We start from the raw sequence: 22,233 nt of genomic DNA, 5'->3' as shown, positions 1-22,233 counted from the left end.
GTATTAGGTTTGGTGGTTGAATATAGGGGGAGGAGAGCATTATATTTTTGTGAAAAGCCTAGTTTTCAGGTGCTTACGGAATAGTTGGAAGGAGACCTAATACCCTGTATGCAATAGAAACAAATATATAGAATTCTTCCCAGCCCAAAGGGCTGACTGGCATCCAACAACGACTTGGAAAAGCATAAACAGAATGAGACAGTAGCCAGGTGCAGGAAGGACAGGGCGGGAATCTAGAATGCCTCACCTATCTACTGTAAAAGATATTATCAAGTTAAGAACATAATCTCTTTTTCTAGTGCAATAGGTGAGACATTCTAGACAAGTGAGATGTACAAAAGCAGTCCCAAAAAGCTAGGTCAAGCTGACTGCACAGACCCTCAAGAACAAGGATCCAAATGTAGGGTCTTGTCTTCCAGCCACATCCACACTGTAAGTTTTGGCAAATGTGAACAGAGTGGACCAAGTTGCTGCTCAATAAGTCTCCTCAGGGGAGATCACCTTAGCCTCAACCCACGAGAGGAAACTGTTTACCACAAATAATGTAGGCTGATGAAATGGCCTTATGGTTCCATCTGGAAATAGTGGCCTTGGAAGCAGGAGCACCCTGTTTAGAAGAGTGAGCACAAAAAGAATGTCATAGCCAAAACTCATTTCTGACCTCTAGATAAAACAGAAGAACTCTGCAGACATCTACTCTCTGCAAAATGCGGTCCTGCCACTTACAACTAAATTGCTGAAAAACAGGCAAACAGGCAAACAAATAGGTATGGAAAACCTGTCATATTCTGAGAGATTGGAGAAGCTGGGTCTCTTTTCCCTGGAGAAGAGGAGACTTAGAGGGGATATGATAGAGACTTACAAGATCATGAAGGGCATAGAGAGAGTAGAGAGGGACAGATTCTTCAAACTTTCGAAAAATAAGAGAACAAGAGGGCATTCGGAAAAGTTGAAAGGGGACAGATTCAAAACAAATGCTAGGAAGTTCTTCTTTACCCAACGTGTGGTGGACACCTGGAATGCGCTTCCAGAGGACGTTATAAGGCAGAGTACGGTACTGGGGTTCAAGAAAGGATTGGACAAATTCCTACTGGAAATGGGGATAGAGGGGTATAGATAGAAGATTACTGCACAGGTCCTGGACCTGTTGGGCCGCCGCGTGAGCGGACTGCTGGGCACGATGGACCTCGGGTCTGACCCAGCAGAGGCATTTCTTATGTTCTTATGTTCTAAACCGCCTAACATGGAATGCAGACACTACCTTTGACAGAAATTAAGAAACTACAGAGAGAGATCCCAGCCTCTGAAAACCTCAGGAAAGGCTCTCTACAAGACAGAGCCTGGAGTTCCGAGACGCATTTTGCTGAGATAATGGCAACCAGAAAAACTGTCATTATTAACAGGTCCAAGAGAGAAGCAGCTTGCTGAGGCTGAAACAGAGCCATGAGGAGGCCAGACAAAACCTTAAGGTTCCACGAAAGGAATAAGAAACAACAAGAATGGAAGACCCAATATTCCACAGTGAAAACAATCCAAACGATAAAAACAAAAAACTGTGGATGATGATGTTCTAAAAATATGATTTATTTAATTTTTCTTCCAAAAAACTACAATTAAATACAGATATAATAGTCCGCGTTTTGGCGAACACGCCTTCCTCAGGGGTCCTAAAGGTAATAAGTATAATCATGTATGAAACAAATAAAACTGTAAAACCACCATGTTAGAGTGATTAGGTGACTTAAGATGCAAAATAAATGCATACTGAAAGTGTGAGTGAATGATTGTAGCCAAAGTGATGGCTGTGGAATACATATAAATGGTGTGTGATAGAAACTACTTTATATGTAATAAGTGGTGATGACCAAGAGGTATGTCAAACCTAGGGATACTCAAAGAAGAAGAAATCAAGGATAAGATAAATTATAAAAGATCAAAATCATGTGCATAGGGTGCACAATAAAACCAATGGCACGTGATGAGACTAAAGTAGGGAAAATCCTGTTTTAAATCCTGTGTTTTAGGGTAAACTAAACTAAACCTTAAGTTTGTATACTGTATGATCTCCATAAAGATAGAGCTCGGCACGGTTTACAGGTAAATTCAATAAATGAGGGAAGGACATAATAAGAAATTAGAGGTTATGAAGATGATAGCTAGCTTTACATTTTAAATAGATAGCTTTACGTTTTGGAGAAAAGCCAGGTTTTCAGATGCTTTCGGAATAATTGGAATGAGCCTAGGTTCAGCAGCGGGGCAGGGAGGTTATTCCAAATCTCAGTGAATTTGAAGAAAAGGGATTTCCCTAATTTACCTGCATACATGACACCTTTTAGCGAGGGGAAAGATAGTTTGAGTTTGTGGGCGGATCTGGTAGTGTCAGGTCTCGAAGAATTCCAGGAAAGTGAATTCCAGGGTAGCCACTGATCTGTTATCAAGCCTGTATTTCTGTTTTAAATCCTGTGTTTTAGGATAGCCACTGATCTGTTATAAAGCCTGCATTTCTGACCTCAATTCAGTTACTAGTTTTCAGCCATTGTGTCTGCTGATTAGGTATAGAAGGGAGGGGCTGGGACCGGAGCTTGGACAGGCAAGCAGGAGAGAGGAGTAGCAGTAGGAATAGGAGAGAGCAGGAGAGGGAAGCAAAAACCAAAGCAAAAAAGCGCACGAGGAAAGCAGAGGCAGGAGACTACAGGGGGAACTGCGAGAGTTAGCTCTGCCCAACCCCCGACGTCTACCACCAAAGCTCCCCCTTAAAAGGGGAAGGGCCAACAAACTGAGTCGATCAAGGCTTGGACAGGCAAGCAGGAGAGAGGAGTAGCAGTAGGAGTAGGAGAGAGCAGCAGAAGGAGAAGAAAGCAAAAACCAAAGCAGAAAAGCACACAAGGGAAGAAGAGGCAAGAGACTATAGGGGGAATCGCGAGAGTTAGCTCCACCCACCGCCCGATGTCGACCACCAAAGCTCCTCCTTAAAAGGAGAAGGGCCAATGGCGCTCAGCCGTTCGGCGTGCGTTAAAGGCGCTCGCCTTAGTGAGAGCGCCTTTGTGAAGGGCCTTGAGAAGGAACGAGCCACCGCTAAGGGAGAGCAGAAGGAGACCACAGTAGGCGCAGAGGACACACAACCAGGCAGGCACAGAGGACACACAACCAGACAGACACAGAGGACACAGCAGGCGCACAGGACACACAGCCAGACAGACACAGAGGACACAGCAGGCGCAGAGGACACACAACCAGGCAGACACAAAGAACACAACAGGTGCAGAGGACACACAACCAGGCAGACACCGAGGACACAGCAGGCGCACAGGACACACAGCCAGGCAGACACAGAGGACACACAGCCAGGCAGACACATAGGACACAGCAGGCACAGAGGACACACAACCAGGCAGGCACAGAGGACACACAGCCAGACAGACACAGAAGACAAAGCAGGCGCAGAAGACACACAACCAGGCAGACACAGAGGACACACAGCCAGACAGACACAGAGGACACACAGCCAGACAGACACAGAGGACACAGCAGGCGCACAGGACACACATCCAGACAGACATAGAGGACACAGCAGGCGCAGAGGACACACAACCAGGCAGACACAGAGGACACAGCAGGCGCAGAGGACACACAACCAGGCAGACACAGAGGACACAGCAGGCGCAGAGGGCACACAACCAGGCAGACACAGAGAGCACAGCAGGCGCAGAGGACACACAACCAGGCAGACACAGAGGACACAGCAGGAACAGAGCACACACAACCAGGCAGACACAGAGGATACAGCAGGCACAAAAGTCAAAGCAGGCGCTGAGGACACACAGCAGGCACAGAGGACAGCCACTGCAGACACAGAAGACATCCACAGCAGACCAGCAAGCGGGCAGCGATGGAAGCGGCAGACAGGAGCAGGATGTTGAGCTACCCAGTTTTTTGCACCATCTGCCATATGTATGACTAGCTCCCTTCTGGGAGGCGGTCTTACATATGCGCTTGATGCGGAGAACTGGAGAGCCTGAAGAAACAAGTCAGACTCCCGGAGGGCAGAATACTAGAGCTGGAGGCACTTCAAGCAATGGAGGAGGAAGACGGAAATGCAAAGAACTCCAAGACAGAGGACGCAGCAAACACCAAGATAGAGGACACCATCGAGGAAGAAGTCTGAGAGCTGGAGAAAGTCATAGAGGAGGCATACAGGGAGGCTGTGGAAAATCACCAGCAACAGTGGAACTGCCGAGATACACCTATAGAGAGTGTGGATCCGGCGGACAACCACCAAAAAGAAATGGGTGACACAGCAGCGAGATCTGGAAACAGCGGAGAGAACCCACAAGAAGACGAATCCTGTGCAAGCCAACGCCAGAATGAGAGAAAATGGATGGGAAAGAAGGACACGGATCTAAGGCTGGAGAGATGGACATACACCAGGGAAACGGACCTGCGGCTGGAGAATCAAGAGAAGATAGAAAGGACAGCAATCGTTGTTGGGGATTCCATAATCAGACAAGTCAACAGCCACATAGCAGGAGGAAGACTGGATCAGATGGTGACCTGCCTACCGGGAGCCAAGGTAGAAGACACAGTGAGCCGCATCGACAGGATCATCAACAGTGTAGAAGAAGAAGATACGATAATGGTGATCCATGTGGGGACGAACAACGTGAGCAACAGGAACTACAACAGGGAAGTATTGAAGGACCAGTTCCAGATGTTAGGAAGGAAGCTGAAGACCAGAACGCAGAGGATAGCATTCTCAGAGATCCTGCCGGTACCCAGGGCCAACGAGACGAGGCAGTTGGAGCTGCAAGCAGTCAATGTGTGGATGCAGCGCTGGTGTGAGGAAGAAGGATTCCACTTCGTGCGCAACTGGACGACATTCTGGGGGAAGAGCAAGCTGTACAGGAAGGATGGACTCCACCTCCACAACCAATCAATTAAATATGCTAATGACTTTTGCCAATCAAATTAAGCTTAGTAAGTTTTCAATGGAAAGATGTGAAACTATAAAAGAAACTGTAAAATAAGGAAGTAGCCTTAGAGCAGACCAGAAACCGCAGTGTGCAGATTGTTTCTTTACTCTGCTTGATATAATTGATGTATAAGTTGTTTTTTTTCTTTTACCAATCTTGTATGCTGCATTTTGCTTTATTACATATTAAATTTATATCTCTAAGAAACAGCAATTGTGTGTGGTCTGAGTGTGTCATTGTAAAGAAGTGAAAGGTCCCGCAGCCGGTCTTTCCATAAGTGAGCAGTGCGACTCAACCCCTTGCTTTACAATAATTTCCTTTTCTTTTCTTTTGGCTGCCATGAGTCAAGCCACTGGAAATTCAATCAAGACTATATTATTAAATGCAGGCTGTATTCATTTCTGATAGAATGAGGTGTAAGGAATCGTATGCTATTCTACAGGAAAGAGGCCTATCAAGGTAAGAATCTAATACTTTCTTCCTGTGCAAATATATGATTCCTTATGGATGGAATGTACCAGAGCAGTCCCTTGAGTTTAGGGCGGGACAGATGAGCCTGCAACAAGTACCAACGACCCAAAAGCCATGTTCGCTTGTGCCAACTCATCCACTCTGTATAGCTGTTCTGCAAATTTCATCAGGCAGCACTGCACTGGACTGCACTTCTGGAAGAGTGAACTTTCAGAGCGAATGGTGGTTGTTTACCACAGTCAATATATGCCAAGGAGATCGCCATGTAAATCCATCGGGCTATTGAAGCCTTAGAGGCTGGTCTTTCTCGACGAATAGAGCTGGAAAAGACAAACAGATGATCTGAAAGCCTAAATTAATTTGTTACTTCAAGATAGCAGAGAATCGCCCTCTGCACATCCAGCTACCACAAAACCTTGCCCTGTTTGTTTTCACCCGTGAGAAAAATGCAGGTAGACTTACTTCCTGATTAACATGGAACACCAAAACCACCTTCGGTAGAAAGGCATGGTGCATGACAACACTCTCGCTTCCATGACTCTCCACATTAATGCCTGCAGCTTGGACACCCTCCTAGTTGAAGTAATTGCATCAAAAAACACCTTCTTCACAGTCAGATCCATGAGAGATGCAATTGATAAAGGTTCATATGGAGCCTTGGTGAGGGCCCATAATATGATATAAAGATTCCACGTTGGAAACAGCTGCCTTACTAGAGGGCAGAGCCTCAAAGCTCCATTCAGGAAACTGGAAACATCTGGATGAGAGGCTAGAGATGCTCAATCTACTCTAGTCCAGAAGCAAGAAAGACTAGCTACTTGAACTTTAAAAGATCCAATTACCAAGCCCTTCTCCAATCCTTCCTGTAGGAACAAGGGGACCTCAGGAATGGAAGCCCGGAAAGGATCCAACTGCTTACCCTTGCACCAGTGCCGAGCTTTATACACTTTAGCATAAGCCATCATTGTCACTGGCTTTCTAGAATGGACGAGAATCAAAATCACCATCTCTAAATAACTTTTCCGCGCTATGTCTGCACGCTCAATAGCCAAGACATAAGACCAAAGCATTCTGGAATGTCTAATATTATGGGCCCCTGTGACAGAAGCCATGGTGGAACGGTAGTCTGGGGCCACTATCCCACTCAAGTGGACCAGATCCATGTACCAGGGGCAACATGGCCAATCCAGGGCTACATGAAGAATCTACATCTTATTCTTCCTCTTTTGGAATCCCTCAAGGATCTATTCTGTCCCCTCTATTGTTTAACATCTTTATTTCGCCATTACTAGGTATCTGTCAGTCCATAGGCTTCATTCCTTTCTCCTATGCTGACGACATTCAACTCATTCATCCCTTGGACCCGGAAAATAACATTGAAATCACATCCATCAACCATAAATTGGAAAAAATTAAAAACTGGCTCAACACAAACAAATTAGCGTTAAATATTAATAAGACTAAATCAATGTTATTTAATTGGAAAAAAGACATAATTCTGTCAAAACCGTTCATTCTTAATAATATTCCACTCAACCTGGTCTCCTCTGTTAAAATTCTCGGTGTAATAATAGATGATAAATTGATCTATCATGAACACATCTCTCTCACTGTTAAAAACTGTTTCTTCAAATTACGACAGATCCGCTCAATCGCCAAATTTCTCAGTTTAACTTCAATAAAGATACTCATTCACTCCTTAGTAATATCAAAAATAGATTACTGCAATGCTCTTATCCTTAATATTACCCAGAAAGAAAAAAGGAGACTGCAATTAATACAAAATACGGCCATTAAATTAATATATAACGCGAAAAAATATGACCATATTTCTCCGTTACTAAAAGATGCCCACTGGCTGCCAATTGGCCATAGGATTATCTTCAAAATAATGTTACTTATTTTCAAAACATTAGCATCTAACGAACCACAGTTTATTTCTAGATCTCTAATCCCACACAGTACTCAACGTCCACTTCGATCATCTGGTCAAAATCTGCTTGCAGTACCCTCTTTGAAAATCATAGATACAAGGAGATCAGATATGTTCACAGTAATGGGACCACAATGGTGGAACGCCCTTCCTCAATATATTAGAACTGAAAACGACATCGCAACATTTAAAAAATTTTTTTAAACTTATTTATTTAATGACGCTTTTAATATCTGAAACTTTTACATGCTTTAGGGAAGCCTCTAACTGTGCTTTGGATTAATAACCCCCTTACCTTTTGTTTTTTCCTTTTTCTACCATATTTAAGATTGTAACTTTTAATTTTTTCCCTCCCACTTCACGTCTGTATTTTATGTAATTATATTGTGAAAATGTTAGTTTCTCTGTATTATTGTCTACTTGGATTTTGTACATCGCCAAGCAATTTTAATAGGCGATTCATCAAATGAATAAATAAACTTGAAACTTGAACTACCAGTCCCCGATGGGCTGACTTGGCCTATTATCGGTCATGGTGGGAACATGTACAGCAGTTATCTTGCTGACCACAGCTGCACAAGAGCGTTATTCTGATGCTTCCTGACTCAAATCTATGACTGAAAAACGGAGGGGCTTGCTTGTAATTCGCTGACACAATGCGGTCAAATGTTGGTCACCCCAAAAGTCTCACAATGCAGTTGAAAGCTCTTTAGGACAACAACCATTTCCCTAGATCCAGCATCTGCTTGCTGGGATAAGTCAGCTTTGGCATTGTCCACTCCTGCTATGTGTGCCACTGTTATTGCCTGCAGGTGGACCTCCGCCCAAAGGAACAGTTGGGCTTCTAGCTTCAGAGAAGAACTCTTGATTTCCCCTTACCCGTTAACATACGCTACTGCTGTAACATTGTCCAAGAATATTTTGACTGTTTTGCCCTTCAACCATGTCTGGAAGAAGCAGAAAGCCAACCAAATAGCTCTCAGCTCCACTCTGTTGATGAACCATGTTTTTTTACGATGGTAGCCATCAGCCTTGCACTGGGTGACCCTCGTAATAAGCATATGCAATAGCAAGATGAAAGGAAATAAGTCCAGACTTGGAAGTGGAGAAGAAGGGTACAGATAAAAGCAATTTGTCTGAGGAACAAAGTTCATCCAAAGAGGATGATCTCTTGGACAGCAATGGCATAGTATCTGACCCCAAATCATCCCTGTCCTTTTCTGATTGGACCTCTGATTCCTGCAGATCCACAGCCTGTGCATGAGCTTCACCCTGAGGAGGTAACCCTCTCTGTGCACCTCCCTGTAGGCTCCCTGATGCTCCTTTGTATTTTTGGTAGGCTATATACATCAGTCACAAATTTGGGGTCCAAGACCTGACCTGGATCCACCAGGGACCTCTGTCACCCTGATATTCGTCTCCTCTCAGGGTCAGTTGCTTCCACACAACATTGCTTTGCCAGCAACACATTATTGCAGTTTAGGAGCTCTAACTGGGTTTTGAGCCCCAGCTCTTGCACTCTCTGTAATTCGTGATCCACAAAGGGTCCAGAGGGAGATAAGCCTATGGCTCCCAACCCCTTCGCACACAGTACACAGACACTTCTCAGGTGCCTATCCAAGGCAAATTTTGCGCGATATAGGGGTCAACCCACCTGAGGGATCCATTACAATTGATTTAAACCAAAATAAAATTGGGAAATCCAAAATGGCCACCGCGGCAGGATTTTGGTGCTAAAAACAGCCCATTGGAGCTAAACAAAGTTCAGAAATGCTTAAAATAGGTTTTTAGAGGCAGGGAACCCTTATAACCCCAGAAACCCTCAGTTTCCCATAAACAGTAATAAGCTTTACTCACAGATCTAAGCTGGAGTGCTAAGATGGAGTGGCTGCATCAGTTTCTCACTGCAGTTAGAAACGGACAATGAAGCTGACCTCCAGGCCAGTCACGGGGTCTAATCAGCCTGCACTCAAACGCCTGACTGCAGGAATGAGCACCGCTCCCATGGAACCTATTCCCAAGCTTCAAATATTAAAGCAGGCTGGTCAGGCAGGTGCTCTTTTAAAAGTGCGGTCTTCCTGGCTACAGATCCCAAGTCTGACCCTTCTTCCAGGCGGAGCTGTCCCAGGATTATTGGGAACCTCCTAGCACAGGGAAACCTCAAAAAAAGATTGGCAAAATATCAAATCTAGTACAGAACAGAGTGAAAGATACCTTCTCAAATAATTCTCTGCACAAACCAAGTGGCTGCTTCTACATCAAGCTGCTAATGCAGCTACTCCACTTTCCTTAACAGCTGCTTTTCCTTTTCCATTCCAAGACTGGTTTCTCCTGCTGATGGCAGGCACCATTCATGTATTTTGAGTACCTGAGGTTAAAGGGAAAGGGATATACTGCCTTTCTGTGGTTACAATCAAAGTGGTTTACATATTATATAAAAGGTACTTATTTTCTGCCTGGGGTAATGGAGTGTTAAGTGACTTGCCAGAGTCACAAGAAGCTACAGAGGGAATCAAACCCAGTTCCCCAGATTCTCAGGCTGCTGAACTAACCACTAGGTAGCTCCTCCACTCCTGCTTGTTTTTTTCAGCCATGCTTTGTGGTATCTAGATGTCTGTATCTGAACCCTTCCATCTCTCCTCTAGGTTCTTTAAATTTCATCTAACTGGGTCAAGGTGGAAAGTCTATGCTATTTTGCCAGTCCCTTTGCACTTCTTTCACCCTTTCTACAGTATATCTTTCTGAAGAACACCTCAAGAACTAGACACAGTATTCTAGCTAAGGTCACACCAATGGCATGTAGAAGAGCATCAGTCTTTTTCAAACTGTTATACCTCTCCCAATATGAACTCACTTCACACCATTCTGTAACCTTCAGATCATCAGAGATGAGCATCTCAAGATCTGCTGCCTGTTGATGGAATAGGTCAGGTCTAAAAGAAAAAAACATTTGCAATTTAGGACATAAATCCCAGCTCTTTAACAAGCAATGTGTGTGAACCTGGACAAGTCAGGTATTCTCCATGCCTTGGTAAAAGACATGTTTAGAAATTTTCTCTCTCCTGTTTTGAAGCTTTAGTATATTTCTAGTGCCAGAAACCTTAGTCATTTAGTTTTCTGTACCCAAGACACTACAGCACAGACACTTCCAAAATGCTACAGTTAGAACCTGCTAGGTTGAAAAGCTGATATAAAAGTTAACAGAGTTCATTTACCTTTGTTGAAGCGAAAGAGATTCACAAAGGAACTGTAGGCAGATTTGAAAGGTGGTTCCTCCTGATCTGGGGTGAGAGGTTTGAAGTGAGTGAGGTAGGAAAGGTTGCTTGGAGTATGTGGCAAGTCACTGGTACAGTCCACTGGCGGTGACAACTTGTCATCTGTGGCCATTTCATGGATCCTGAAAAATAAAATGCCAGCACATGATATTCCGCTCACTTGAAAAAGAGAAGAAAGTCAAGCCCAGTTCCATCATCTATATCAGTGTATCTCAAACTGTGTGCCTCCTGAGATTTCAGGTGTGCCACAATACACTGGGGAGGAGGAGAGGCGCTGGCGCCAGCTGACTTACTACAGAACATACCTCTCATGGCGAGAGGCACATCCTATAGGCAATCAGTGGGCGCCAGCACCTATCCTTTTCTCTGGCCCTCTTCCCTTCTGGCATCCCCCACTGGCATCTCAGGGCCCGCCTGGAGGGCCTTCACACACACGCGGATATCGACATGATGATATCACACATGCGCGTGATGTCATCATGGCGATATCTGTGCACTTCTAGGTGCCTTGAGCCATGGCCACTACCTTTAGTGTGCCACGGCTCAAGAAAGTTTGCAGGACACTGATCTATATCAATACATTAAGAATGCTCATACACTTAGTTTATAAAATGGAAGGCTGCACTCAATGAATGTCTGAATCTTCTTTCATTTCAACCAGTTAGGTAAACTATGGGCTCCTTTTACAAAGCTATAGAAGAGGTTTCCAATGTGGGTCAGTGAGGTCAATGCTCCAATGCTCATAGGAATTCTATGAGAATCGGAGCATTTATCTCACCAGCCCAAGATAGAAACTTCTACTGCAGCTTTGTAAAATCCAGTAAATAACCAGAGACCAACAGAGCTTGTAGTACTTTGTAACCTTCCTGAATGAATCTTAATAAGCTACAAACACAACAGCAGGAAAACAGTACAGTAAATATGTGGCAGCTCAACCAATTAGCAATATATTTATTTTTTAAAATTTTACAATGTATTTGACTGGTTTTGTGAATTTGTTATTGTTTTACAACAATACAATTTAAAATAGGAAGTGATCCAGTTCAGTGATGGCTCCTGCAAATTTGTTTCATTTGAATGCCTCAGAAAGATAAAGGTTATGAGCCCCAGAACTAAAAATAATAATAAATCACCTAGGCATCTAAAATTTGTTGACTGAAATAGGATAGCCATATCCACTCAGAATTCACTCTTGTAATGTACTTGATGAAAAACGATATCAAAAATCACAGAGTCTCACAAAACAAAAAAAGTTTTATATAAGAGGACCGAAAAGGGTATCAGACAACCCTGCACATAACGATTGAGTGCTGGGAGCAATTCCTCATTTACCCCACGGAACCTCCACCACCTCTTAGTGTATTACTTATTTCAAATTATAGCAGCTTTGTTTTGAATTGCTCATGTTTTTTACTTTATATTGCATTTTACTTTATATTGCATTTCTAGTAAATGTGAAGAAGTTACTTAGCTTTCAGCTTTCAGATTAAAAATCAATCCCCTGAACGCCAACGCGTTTCGATATCCTTTGTCAAGGCGACATGGGGAGCTGAAAACCAAACACAAACAATCAAGAAAACTTAAGGGATAAGGCCTATTATATGACCTACAATTTAACCCCCCAAACAATTGCCAAATCTACTTACATTTAACATTTAACATGCACTGTATACCACCAACCGGCTGCAAACGCAAGCCGAGGCAGAGTGACTCTGGACTTTAAATACCACCCCCACCTATGACTCATCCGGGGAACACCCACCTGACCTAAGAACTAACTTAAAGGAACATACGCACTAAAAGGCAAGAATGCCTAAAATTCAGCCTGGGCTAACCAATCGGATGTTTCGTTTAACCCTTTAGGTGACATAGAATCTAGCACAAACATCCAACAGAGTTCACACCGGTTAAGCCTCCGAACAGTGTTACCTCCCTCCCACCCAACTATAATACGATCTAGCACCCTCCATTTCAGATCTTTTAAAGTGTGTCCATGCCTATACGGGTTCGTTTAACAGAACATAAATCTAGGGTCCATACCCACACTGAGTCTTCCCCCTTGGTCCGTCATTGGATCAGACATGGACACACTTTAAAAGATCTGAAATGGAGGGTGCTAGATCGTATTATAGTTGGGTGGGAGGGAGGTAACACTGTTCGGAGGCTTAACCGGTGTGAACTCCGTTGGATATTTGTGCTAGATTCTATGTCACCTAAAGGGTTAAACGAAACATCCGATTGGTTAGCCCAGGCTGAATTTTAGGCATTTTGCCTTTTAGTGCGTATGTTCCTTTAAGTTAGTTCTTAGGTCAGGTGGGTGTTCCCCGGATGAGTCATAGGTGGGGGTGGTATTTAAAGTCCAGAGTCACTCTGCCTCGGCTTGCGTTTGCAGCCGGTTGGTGGTATACAGTGCATGTTAAATGTTAAATGTAAGTAGATTTGGCAATTGTTTGGGGGGTTAAATTGTAGGTCATATAATAGGCCTTATCCCTTAAGTTTTCTTGATTGTTTGTGTTTGGTTTTCAGCTCCCCATGTCGCCTTGACAAAGGATATCGAAACGCGTTGGCGTTCAGGGGATTGATTTTTAATCTGAAAGCTGAAAGCTAAGTAACTTCTTCACATTTACTAGAAATGCAATATAAAGTAAGGTAAAATTATGTTCTCACCTGTTAATTTTCTTTCCTTTAGAAGCAGCAGATGAATCCAGACAAGTGGGAATAGCTCACATCGACCAGCAGGTGGAGATAGAGAAACTGATTAACCGTTGGCCTTATAGCCTGGTATTCTCTCTGTCCATTCAGTTATGCTCCTTGCCCAAGCATCCCGAGATAGGAGAATGAGCATCTTAAAAAACTTCTTTCCAGTATCAAATGCAACAATGAGACATTACTGAATACAACTACCAACAATAACCCAATTGGAAAATAAAGAAAGACTGCCCCCGAACACCTATATAGATATTGAACTTAAAGGGTGGGGCTCTGGATTCATCTGCTGCTTCTAAAGGAAAGAAAATTAACAGGTGAGAACATAATTTTACCTTCCTTAGCAAAGCAGCAGATGAATCCAGACAAGTGGGATGTAGCAAAGCAAAACTCAAATCGGGTGGGAAGCTAATGCCGCCTCCGCAATCACTGAAGCGCCAAAACTAACCTCCTCACGGGCTGCCACATCTAACCGGTAATGCTTTGAAAAGGTATTTCCCGACGACCAAGTAGCCGCCCTGCAAATCTCCTCCAAGGAAAGACCCCCCGGACTCCGCCCACGACGTAGCTAAAGCCCGAGTCGAATGAGCACGAAGTTGCTCTGGCACTTGTTTCCCTGTCAACAAATAAGCCGAAGCAATCGTCTCCTTGACCCAACGCGCAATGGAAGCTTTCGACGCGGCCATTCCTTTGTTTTTCCCCGCGAACAATACAAAGAGGTGATCCGAACGACGAAAGTCGTTAGTCACCCCCAAATAATGTAGAATCATCCGGCGCACATCCAGGAGACGCAACAACGAGTACTGCTCCCCCCAATCTTCCTTCCGAAAGGCCGGGAGGAATAAACACTGGTTCATATGAAAGGAAGACACCACTTTCGGCAAGAAGGACGGTACCGTTCGAACCGATACACCAGTATCCGAAATCCGCAAAAAAGGATCCCTACAAGATAGCGCCTGCAATTCAGACACCCGTCTTGCCGAAGCCATAGCCACCAAAAACACTGTTTTCAAAGTGACATCTTTCAGCGTAGCCATGGATAAAGGCTCAAAAGGCACCATTCGTAACCTCCCAAGGACCAGCTTAAGACTCCATGAGGGACACGGTCTCTTCACAGGAGGTCTGATATGGTGAACTCCTTTTAAAAATTGGACTACGTCGGGCTGTGATGCCAGCGCCAAACGAGAAATCCGGCCCCTGTAACAAGCAATGGCCGCTACCTGAACCTTCAGAGAATTATAGGCCAACCCTTTAGATACTCCCTCTTGCAGAAAGGAAAGAATAGCCGATAAAGACGCCCGAAAGGGCGAAATCCCGTGCCTCCCACACCACGAGTCAAAAACTTTCCAGACTCTAGCATAGGAGGTAGACGTGGAAATCTTCTTTGCTTGAAGAAGCGTGGCAATAACCTGCTCCGAATAACCTCTATTCCTCAGCCGCGACCGTTCAATAGCCAGGCCGTAAGACCAAAGTGGGACGGATCTTCTATGGAGATTGGACCCTGAGTTAGTAAGTCCCGAGTCACTTGAAATTTCAAACGATCGCCCGCATATAGTTGCATCAGATCCGCGTACCACGGACGACGTGGCCAATCTGGAGCTACCAGGATCACCTGTCCCTGAAAGAGAGCGATGCGTTGTAACACTCGACTTATCATCGGCCAAGGAGGAAATATGTATAGGAGGGAATTTGGAGGCCAAGGGAGAGTCAACGCGTCTACCCCCTCCGAGTTCGGTTCCTTGCGTCTGCTGAAGAACCGAGGCAGCTTTGCATTGCGAGACGAGGCCATGAGATCTATCTCCGGGAGCCCCCACTTTAGGACTAGCATATCGAACGCCTGAGCGGACAGCTCCCACTCCCCTGGATCGAGACGATTTCTGCTGAGGAAGTCTGCCTGAATATTTTCGTGACCCGCAATGTATGCCGCCGAGAGGAGAGGAACATGCATCTCTGCCCATTGAAACAGCATCATTGCCTCTTCGGCTAACTGAGGACTCCGGGTACCCCCCTGCCGATTGATATACGCCACTGCTGTGACGCTGTCCGAAAAGATCCTGGTTGGACGGTCCTGAATCCTGGACTGAAATGCCAGAAGCGCCAGCCTGATAGCCCTCAACTCCAGCATATTGATCGACCACTGGGCCTCTACCGAGGACCAAACCCCCTGGATCGATGCTTGGAGGCACTGAGCCCCCCAGCCCCAAAGACTGGCATCTGTCGTGATTACGACCCAATCCGGCGTCGCTAACGGCATGCCCCGAAAAAGATTGAACTCGTTGAGCCACCACTGCATGCTGGAAGCCGCTCGAGGAGTCCACTGGAGACACTGATCGTAATCCTGGGACGCTGGGGACCACCGTGAAAGAAGAGACATTTGCAACGGCCTCATGTGGAACCGAGCCCAGGGTACCACCTCTAGAGCCGCCACCATCGAGCCTAGAACCTGTACATAATCCCAAACCCGAGGTCTCGGGGATTCGAGAAGTAGACGAACCTGAGACTGTAACTTCTCTCCCCGCTCTCGGGGTAGAAACACCTTTCCCCGACAAGTATCGAACATCACCCCTAAATGCACTAAGGACTGGGACGGGGACAGCGAACTCTTGGGAAAGTTGATGATCCACCCCAAAGACTGAAGGAGAGAAATCACTCTCTGAGTCACCGACAAACTTTCCTGCCTTGAAGAGGCGCGGATCAACCAATCGTCTAAGTAAGGGTGAACTCGAATCCCCTCCTTGCGGAGACATGCTGCCACAACCACCATCACCTTTGAAAAAGTGCGAGGAGCTGTTGCCAGACCAAAGGGCATCGCCCGAAATTGATAATGCTGGCCTAGGATCGCAAACCGCAAAAACCTCTGATGCGGGGGCCAAATCGGAATGTGGAGGTACGCCTCCTTGAGATCGAGGGAAGTGAGGAACTCCCCCGGCCTCACTGCCGCAATGACAGACCGAACTGTCTCCATCCGTAAATGACGGATACTGAGAAATTTGTTGACTCGTTTGAGATCCAGCACCGGTCTGAACGACCCCCCTTTCTTTGGCACAATGAAGTAAATGGAATATCTGCCGAGGCCCACTTCTTCCTGTGGCACCGGCACCACCGCCCCCAGATCCAGAAGTACCTGAAGAGTCATTCGTACCGAGTCCCTTTTGGTTACCCCATTGCATGGGGACACCAAGAAAGAATCGGCGACGGGAGAGGAGAACTCTAACTTGTAACCGTCTCGAATAATTTCTAGCACCCACTGATCCGACGTGATATTGGCCCACTCCGCTACAAAAGCCGACAGTCTTCCCCCTAAGGGAATAGCGGAGGGAGCCAAGACCCCGTCATTGTGAAGATCGATTTGCTGGGGCACGGGCTGACTGAGCTGAAGGAGGTTTTGCTGCACGAAAGGAACTTTTCTGCGGAAACCTATGCCTTGAAGAAGGGAAGGAACCATACGTGGACCTAAAACCCGGTTTACTTGTCCGATATCTTCTAACATCCCGGAAACGCTGTCTCGAGGTGGAGGATTTCAACGGGGGTCTAGGCCTATCTTCCGGCAACCGTTGGGTTTTGGTATCCCCAAAATCCTTAACTAATTTATCTAAATCTTCCCCAAAAAGCAAACGGCCTTTAAAAGGGAGCTTTATGAGCCGGAGTTTAGACGCTGCATCTGCCGCCCAATTACGGAGCCATAAAGACCTACGAGAAACCACCGCAAGAGACATTTGTTTTGAGGAAGCCCGAATAATATCATATAAAGCATCTGCTAAATATGCCAGACCTGACTCCAAATCAGCCAGTTCTACTGGAACCGAACCTCCAGACTCCATTAAATTATCAGTCATTAACTGAGACCACTGCAGACACGCTCGTGCCGCATATGAACTACAAATCGCGGCCTGTAGAGTGACCGCAGCTACTTCGAAGGACATTTTCAGAGAAGATTCAATCTTCCTGTCCTGAGTATCCTTTAGAGCAACTCCCCCTTCAACCGGTAAGGTAGTCTTTTTGGTAACTGCGGCCACCAGCGCGTCAACCCTGGGTAATTGAAATTTCTCAAGTTCATTCTGAGCAACCGGGTACAAGAGCCGCATGGCCTTTGCTACCCTCAGACTTGCCTCCGGCGTGTCCCACTGCGCCGTGATAAGTTCCTGCATAGCCTCATGCACTGGGAAGGACCTAGGTGGCTTTCGCGTCCCTGTCATAAGGGGATTGGCGGAACCAGAATTAGCAGCATCATCTTGCGAGATGTTTAAGCCTTGCAACGCTTTAGAAATTAATGAAGAAAGTTCTTCCCTATGAAAAAGACGTAGAGCGGACGGATCATCTACTTCCCTACCCGGGGGATCTTCCAAGTCCAATACCTCACCCTCTTCAAGGGAGTCCGGAAGAGATAACGGGGAGACTGGAATAGTATCTCCCTCGTCCGCGGCTGCGAGTCTGCGCTTTTTTGCTACCCGTGAGTTCCCGGGAGAAACCGCAAGAACTGCAGCCGCACACAAAGGTTTGCTAGCACACCCAGAAGTGGAAGTAGATGGAACCGGACGCTCCGACACACTCATAGGCACCGGCTGAGCAGGCTGAGCAGGCTGAGAGCCCTGTAACATAAAAGCTCGGTGCATTAACATAACAAACTCTGGCGAAAACGAAGTTAGCCCAAATCCAGCCAACCCAGTCTGATCCGAACAGAGGAGCGGACCCGCGGCTCCTCCCAGCGTCCCTGACGCCACTACCTCCGCTGGCTTCCCCTCCTCTGTCCCAGTAGTTTGTTGTCTGGCCGACTCAACCGCGAGGGAAGGGGAAATCACTTGCGCTTCCCCAACGCGGGAATGAGCCACTTCTGCTGCCTGAGAAGCCTCTGCCGGTGTATCTGAACACCCGGCTGAGCACAGACCTATCAGTGTCCTTCGCTTACCACAGCGAGAACACCGCTTTGCAGCTTCTGCCGCCATTATTTTCTTGCTCGTTTACAAACCCGCCCTCAACTCGCGACCCCGACCCGCCCTCGGTCGACGTTGCAACCCGTGTCGGATGGCCGGAACGCGGAGCGGGGAGACAAAAAATAGCAGAAAGTACTCACCCCCAAAACGCGATTTCTAAAACGCGAATTTATGGCTGGCAGTTGTAATTATAGCTGACCAAACAGGAACAGCACAGCACTAACAGGCTCTGTCTTTTTCTTTTTTTTTTTTTATACTGGAAAGAAGACAGCAGAGCCCAATGAATCCCTCAATCCTCCGGAGGGTAGGGTGGAGAAGGGACCTGGGAGGGCCCAGGTGTTACTCCTAAAGCCGGCACCGTTCAGCCAGGCACCCCTGTCTAGCAGAAGAGAGCTAGTCTCAACAGCAGACTCAAGTCGCTCAGAAATGCACCCGGCACAGCCAAAATCCAGGAGCTAGAGGACTAGCTCACATTCCTGCTGGGAGATAGAGCAAACTGAATGGACAGAGAGAATACCAGGCTATAAGGCCAACGGTTAATCAGTTTCTCTATCTCCACCTGCTGGTCGATGTGAGCTATTCCCACTTGTCTGGATTCATCTGCTGCTTTGCTAAGGAAAATGCAATATAAAGTAAAAAACATGAGCAATTCAAAACAAAGCTGCTATAATTTGAAATAAGTAATACACTAAGAGGTGGTGGAGGTTCCGTGGGGTAAATGAGGAATTGCTCCCAGCACTCAATCGTTATGTGCAGGGTTGTCTGATACCCTTTTCGGTCCTCTTATATAAAACTTTTTTTGTTTTGTGAGACTCTGTGATTTTTGAAATAGGATAGAGCAGATGTGGCTGGAAAGATGAGTGATGGCTGTCAAGCTGCAGAAGAACAAAGGAAAAGATCAGAAGATGTAAAAGAAAATAACAAAATATAAAGAACAAAAGAATGAATAACTTCTTCCTACCTCCTAGGAATTTTGTCTGACACATAAATTTTCTGGAAATTAAACAAAAAACAAAACCAAAAACCCTACACTATAGGATCTATCAACTTTTGGTGAATCCTCTTCATAATGGAAGTAATAATCTTATTATAGTACTGTTATTTCCACACATCATTGTCAATAGTTGTAGGACTTGCTATTTTTTTAAGTAGTTTTGCCTTTACGTTATTATTGTTTTGTTATCCAATTCTAGTATAACCCTTAATAAAAAGATTGAACTTAAAAAAAAATAAATAGAGCACATGTAATTGGACATTTACAAAGCTGTGCTGCCAAGCAACACATGCTAAATGCCAAGCCACCCATAGGAATAGAATGGGTAGCTCGGCATTTAGCATGTACTGTTTGCCAATGCACCTTTGTAAAAGGACCCACTAGAGAGCTATCTAAGGAATGAATGAAGTACATGAACTAGTCTCTCAAGGAAAATATGTCCAGCTTTTAGGAATCATTCACATATCTATTTTCTAATAGAGCAGACTTAGATCAAATACATGTTCATCTGTGCTCATGAGCATACTGCAGAAGATGTCAATCACAGCTTTTCAATTCCTCCTTCTTCTCCACTGTCTCTACTGCCCCCTTCAGTTTGTACCAAAGCTGGCAACATCCATACAAAAGATGACAGGAGAAAGAGAGATATGGGGAATTCCCCGAAACAAGGTGGCTGATCTGCTCAAATGCCGATGATATTCAACTCTTACACCCACTAGACACCAATAACTCTTTGGACATACCATCAATTAATATGAAACTTGAAAAAATACATCAATGGCTGAATAATAATAGACTAGCACTGAATATCAATAAATCAAATGTGATGCTTTTTCCCTGGAAGGATAATTTAAAACTTAACTTTCCGATTACTATCAAGGGTCTTCCGTTGCAACAAGTATATAACATCAAGATTCTAGGAATTATTTTTGATCACAAACTTTCTTTTCATGACCACATCAGTAGTATTGTTAAATCCTCTTTTTTTAGGCTTCGTCAAATTCGTTCTGTTTCTCAATTTCTTTGCGCTAATTCTCTCAATATTCTTATCCACTCTCTTGTCATTTCCAAAATAGACTACTGTAATGCTCTGTTCAACGGAATAGCTCAAAAGGAAATCAAACATCTACAGATCATTCAAAATACATCCATTAAGCTCATTTTCAAAGCTAAGAAGTTTGATCACGTAACACCCCTTCTTAAAAAAGCCCACTGGCTTCCAGTTGCCCATCGGGTAACATATAAACTATGTCTGCTTACATTTAAATCTCTTCTTTCTAAAACTCCAGCTTTCATCTACAAGTTATTAATTCCTTACACCTCCAATAGAACATTAAGATACGCTGAACAGCATTTGCTAACGATTCCTTCCCTTAAAATTATTAACACTAGACGACAGCTGATCTTTTCAGTTACGGCCCCCCAAACTTGGAATTCTCTCCCTAGCCATTTAAGGGAAGAACCCAATATAGAAAAATTTAAAGGTAAACTGAAGAGTTTTCTCTTTAAAGATGCCTTTATAAACTAATCACTTAGTCTTCGAACTAATTTTATTCTTCTTTCTACAATTTTATTGAAGTAATTTTTTTATCTTCCCTTTCCTTATGTATCTCCCTTATTTGTTTTTTTTAACTTTTATACAAATTGTAATTCTTACCCATCTCCTCCCTTATGTTCCTAGTTTTGTCAAATGTGTCAATAGTCTTGTTAGTCTTAGTTTTTTATTTATTGTATTATCCCCCTTACTTTGTAATTTTATTAACATGTACATCGCTTAGAATTTAGATTAAGCAATTAATCAAATTATCATTAAACTTGAAACTTGAAGTTAAAACAATGAATGAAAAACCATTAATATAGTTGAAAACATTAACAAGTCCTAGAGAACAATAAATCCAAGAAAATACAAGTCAAGAAAGAAACAGCTTGAACATTTATGGAGCTCAACCATTCCTCCCTTGTAATTCTTTATACAATCTCTTCCTACTCTAACAGTCTGACTGACAGTGAAATCTTAGCTATGGAGTTGACTATTAAGCTTGAGTCAGAAAGCAGGCACATCAGATAAATTGCATACCATCCCTATCTACTGGAAAAGAAAATATCAAGGTGAGAACTTAATCTCTCTTTCCAGTGCAATAGGGATGGTCTGCTGAACCACAGGGATGACGTACCTAAGCAGTCCCCAAACTCAAAAGTACATCCTCCTATGCTGCTTCCCTGTAGAATTTGGTGAAGGTATGAAGGGAGGACCAAGTTGCTGATCTACAAATCTCCTCGGGTGGAACTGCCCGAGCTTGCCCTCTTGTTGAGTGAACCTTCTACAAGATAGGCAGCTGTTTGCCACAACCAATGTATAGAGAGGATATAGCTCAATGAATCCATCTAGAGATGGTGACCATCTCGCCTGATTGATTAACATAAAAAGATGAGAAGGAGTTTAGAGGGAAAGAAAGCAGCAAACGAGAGAGAGAGAAGAGGGGGAGAAAAGGCAGAAGGAAGCAGAGAGAGAGATCTAGGGGCAGCAGCGAGAGTTAGCTCCGCCCAACCGTCACCCACCGGAGCTCCCCCTTACAAGGGGAGGAGCCAATGGCACTCAGCCATTCGGCTCGCCTTAGCAAGAGCACCTATGCGAAGGGCCTTAAGAAGGGACGAGTCACTGAAGAAGAACAGCCACAGCAGACACAGAGGGCAGACACAGAGGACAGCCACAGCAGACACACAGTGTGGTTTTTTTTAATTTCTTTATTCATTTTAAAACTTTGAACAAGTGATTCATAATACAATCATATACACTGTAATATTACTTATTAATCATATATTCAATGAAATCATAATACAACTTCTCCCTCCGACCCTCCTTCCGGTATAATCTTATAATTTCATAAAATTTAAAAATAATTCCCCCCCCCCCTATTCTTCAGTAGACAAAAGGGGAGAAATAAATTATTCA

General features: G+C 44.6%; 1 protein-coding gene across 8 annotated transcripts in view; it reads right to left on the bottom strand.

Annotated features, from left to right (window-relative positions):
* The window catches only part of PIKFYVE (phosphoinositide kinase, FYVE-type zinc finger containing), a 936,520-nt gene that overhangs the window by 841,589 nt on the left and 72,698 nt on the right, over positions 1-22,233 (bottom strand). For 7 of the 8 annotated variants that reach the window (XM_033947121.1, XM_033947126.1, XM_033947127.1 and 4 more), the window contains exon 2: positions 10,590-10,771. In XM_033947121.1, coding sequence (XP_033803012.1) covers positions 10,590-10,771 — 182 coding nt within the window. Of the gene's footprint in view, positions 1-10,228; positions 10,308-10,589; positions 10,772-22,233 lie in introns of those variants that run through there. The other variant, XM_033947128.1, reaches the window with a different exon arrangement.

This window comes from Geotrypetes seraphini, chromosome 5 (assembly GCF_902459505.1).
Source record: "Geotrypetes seraphini chromosome 5, aGeoSer1.1, whole genome shotgun sequence".
NCBI lineage: Eukaryota > Metazoa > Chordata > Amphibia > Gymnophiona > Dermophiidae > Geotrypetes > Geotrypetes seraphini.
Note: the sequence above shows the minus strand (reverse complement) of the source record. Positions and strands in the feature narration are given on the sequence as shown.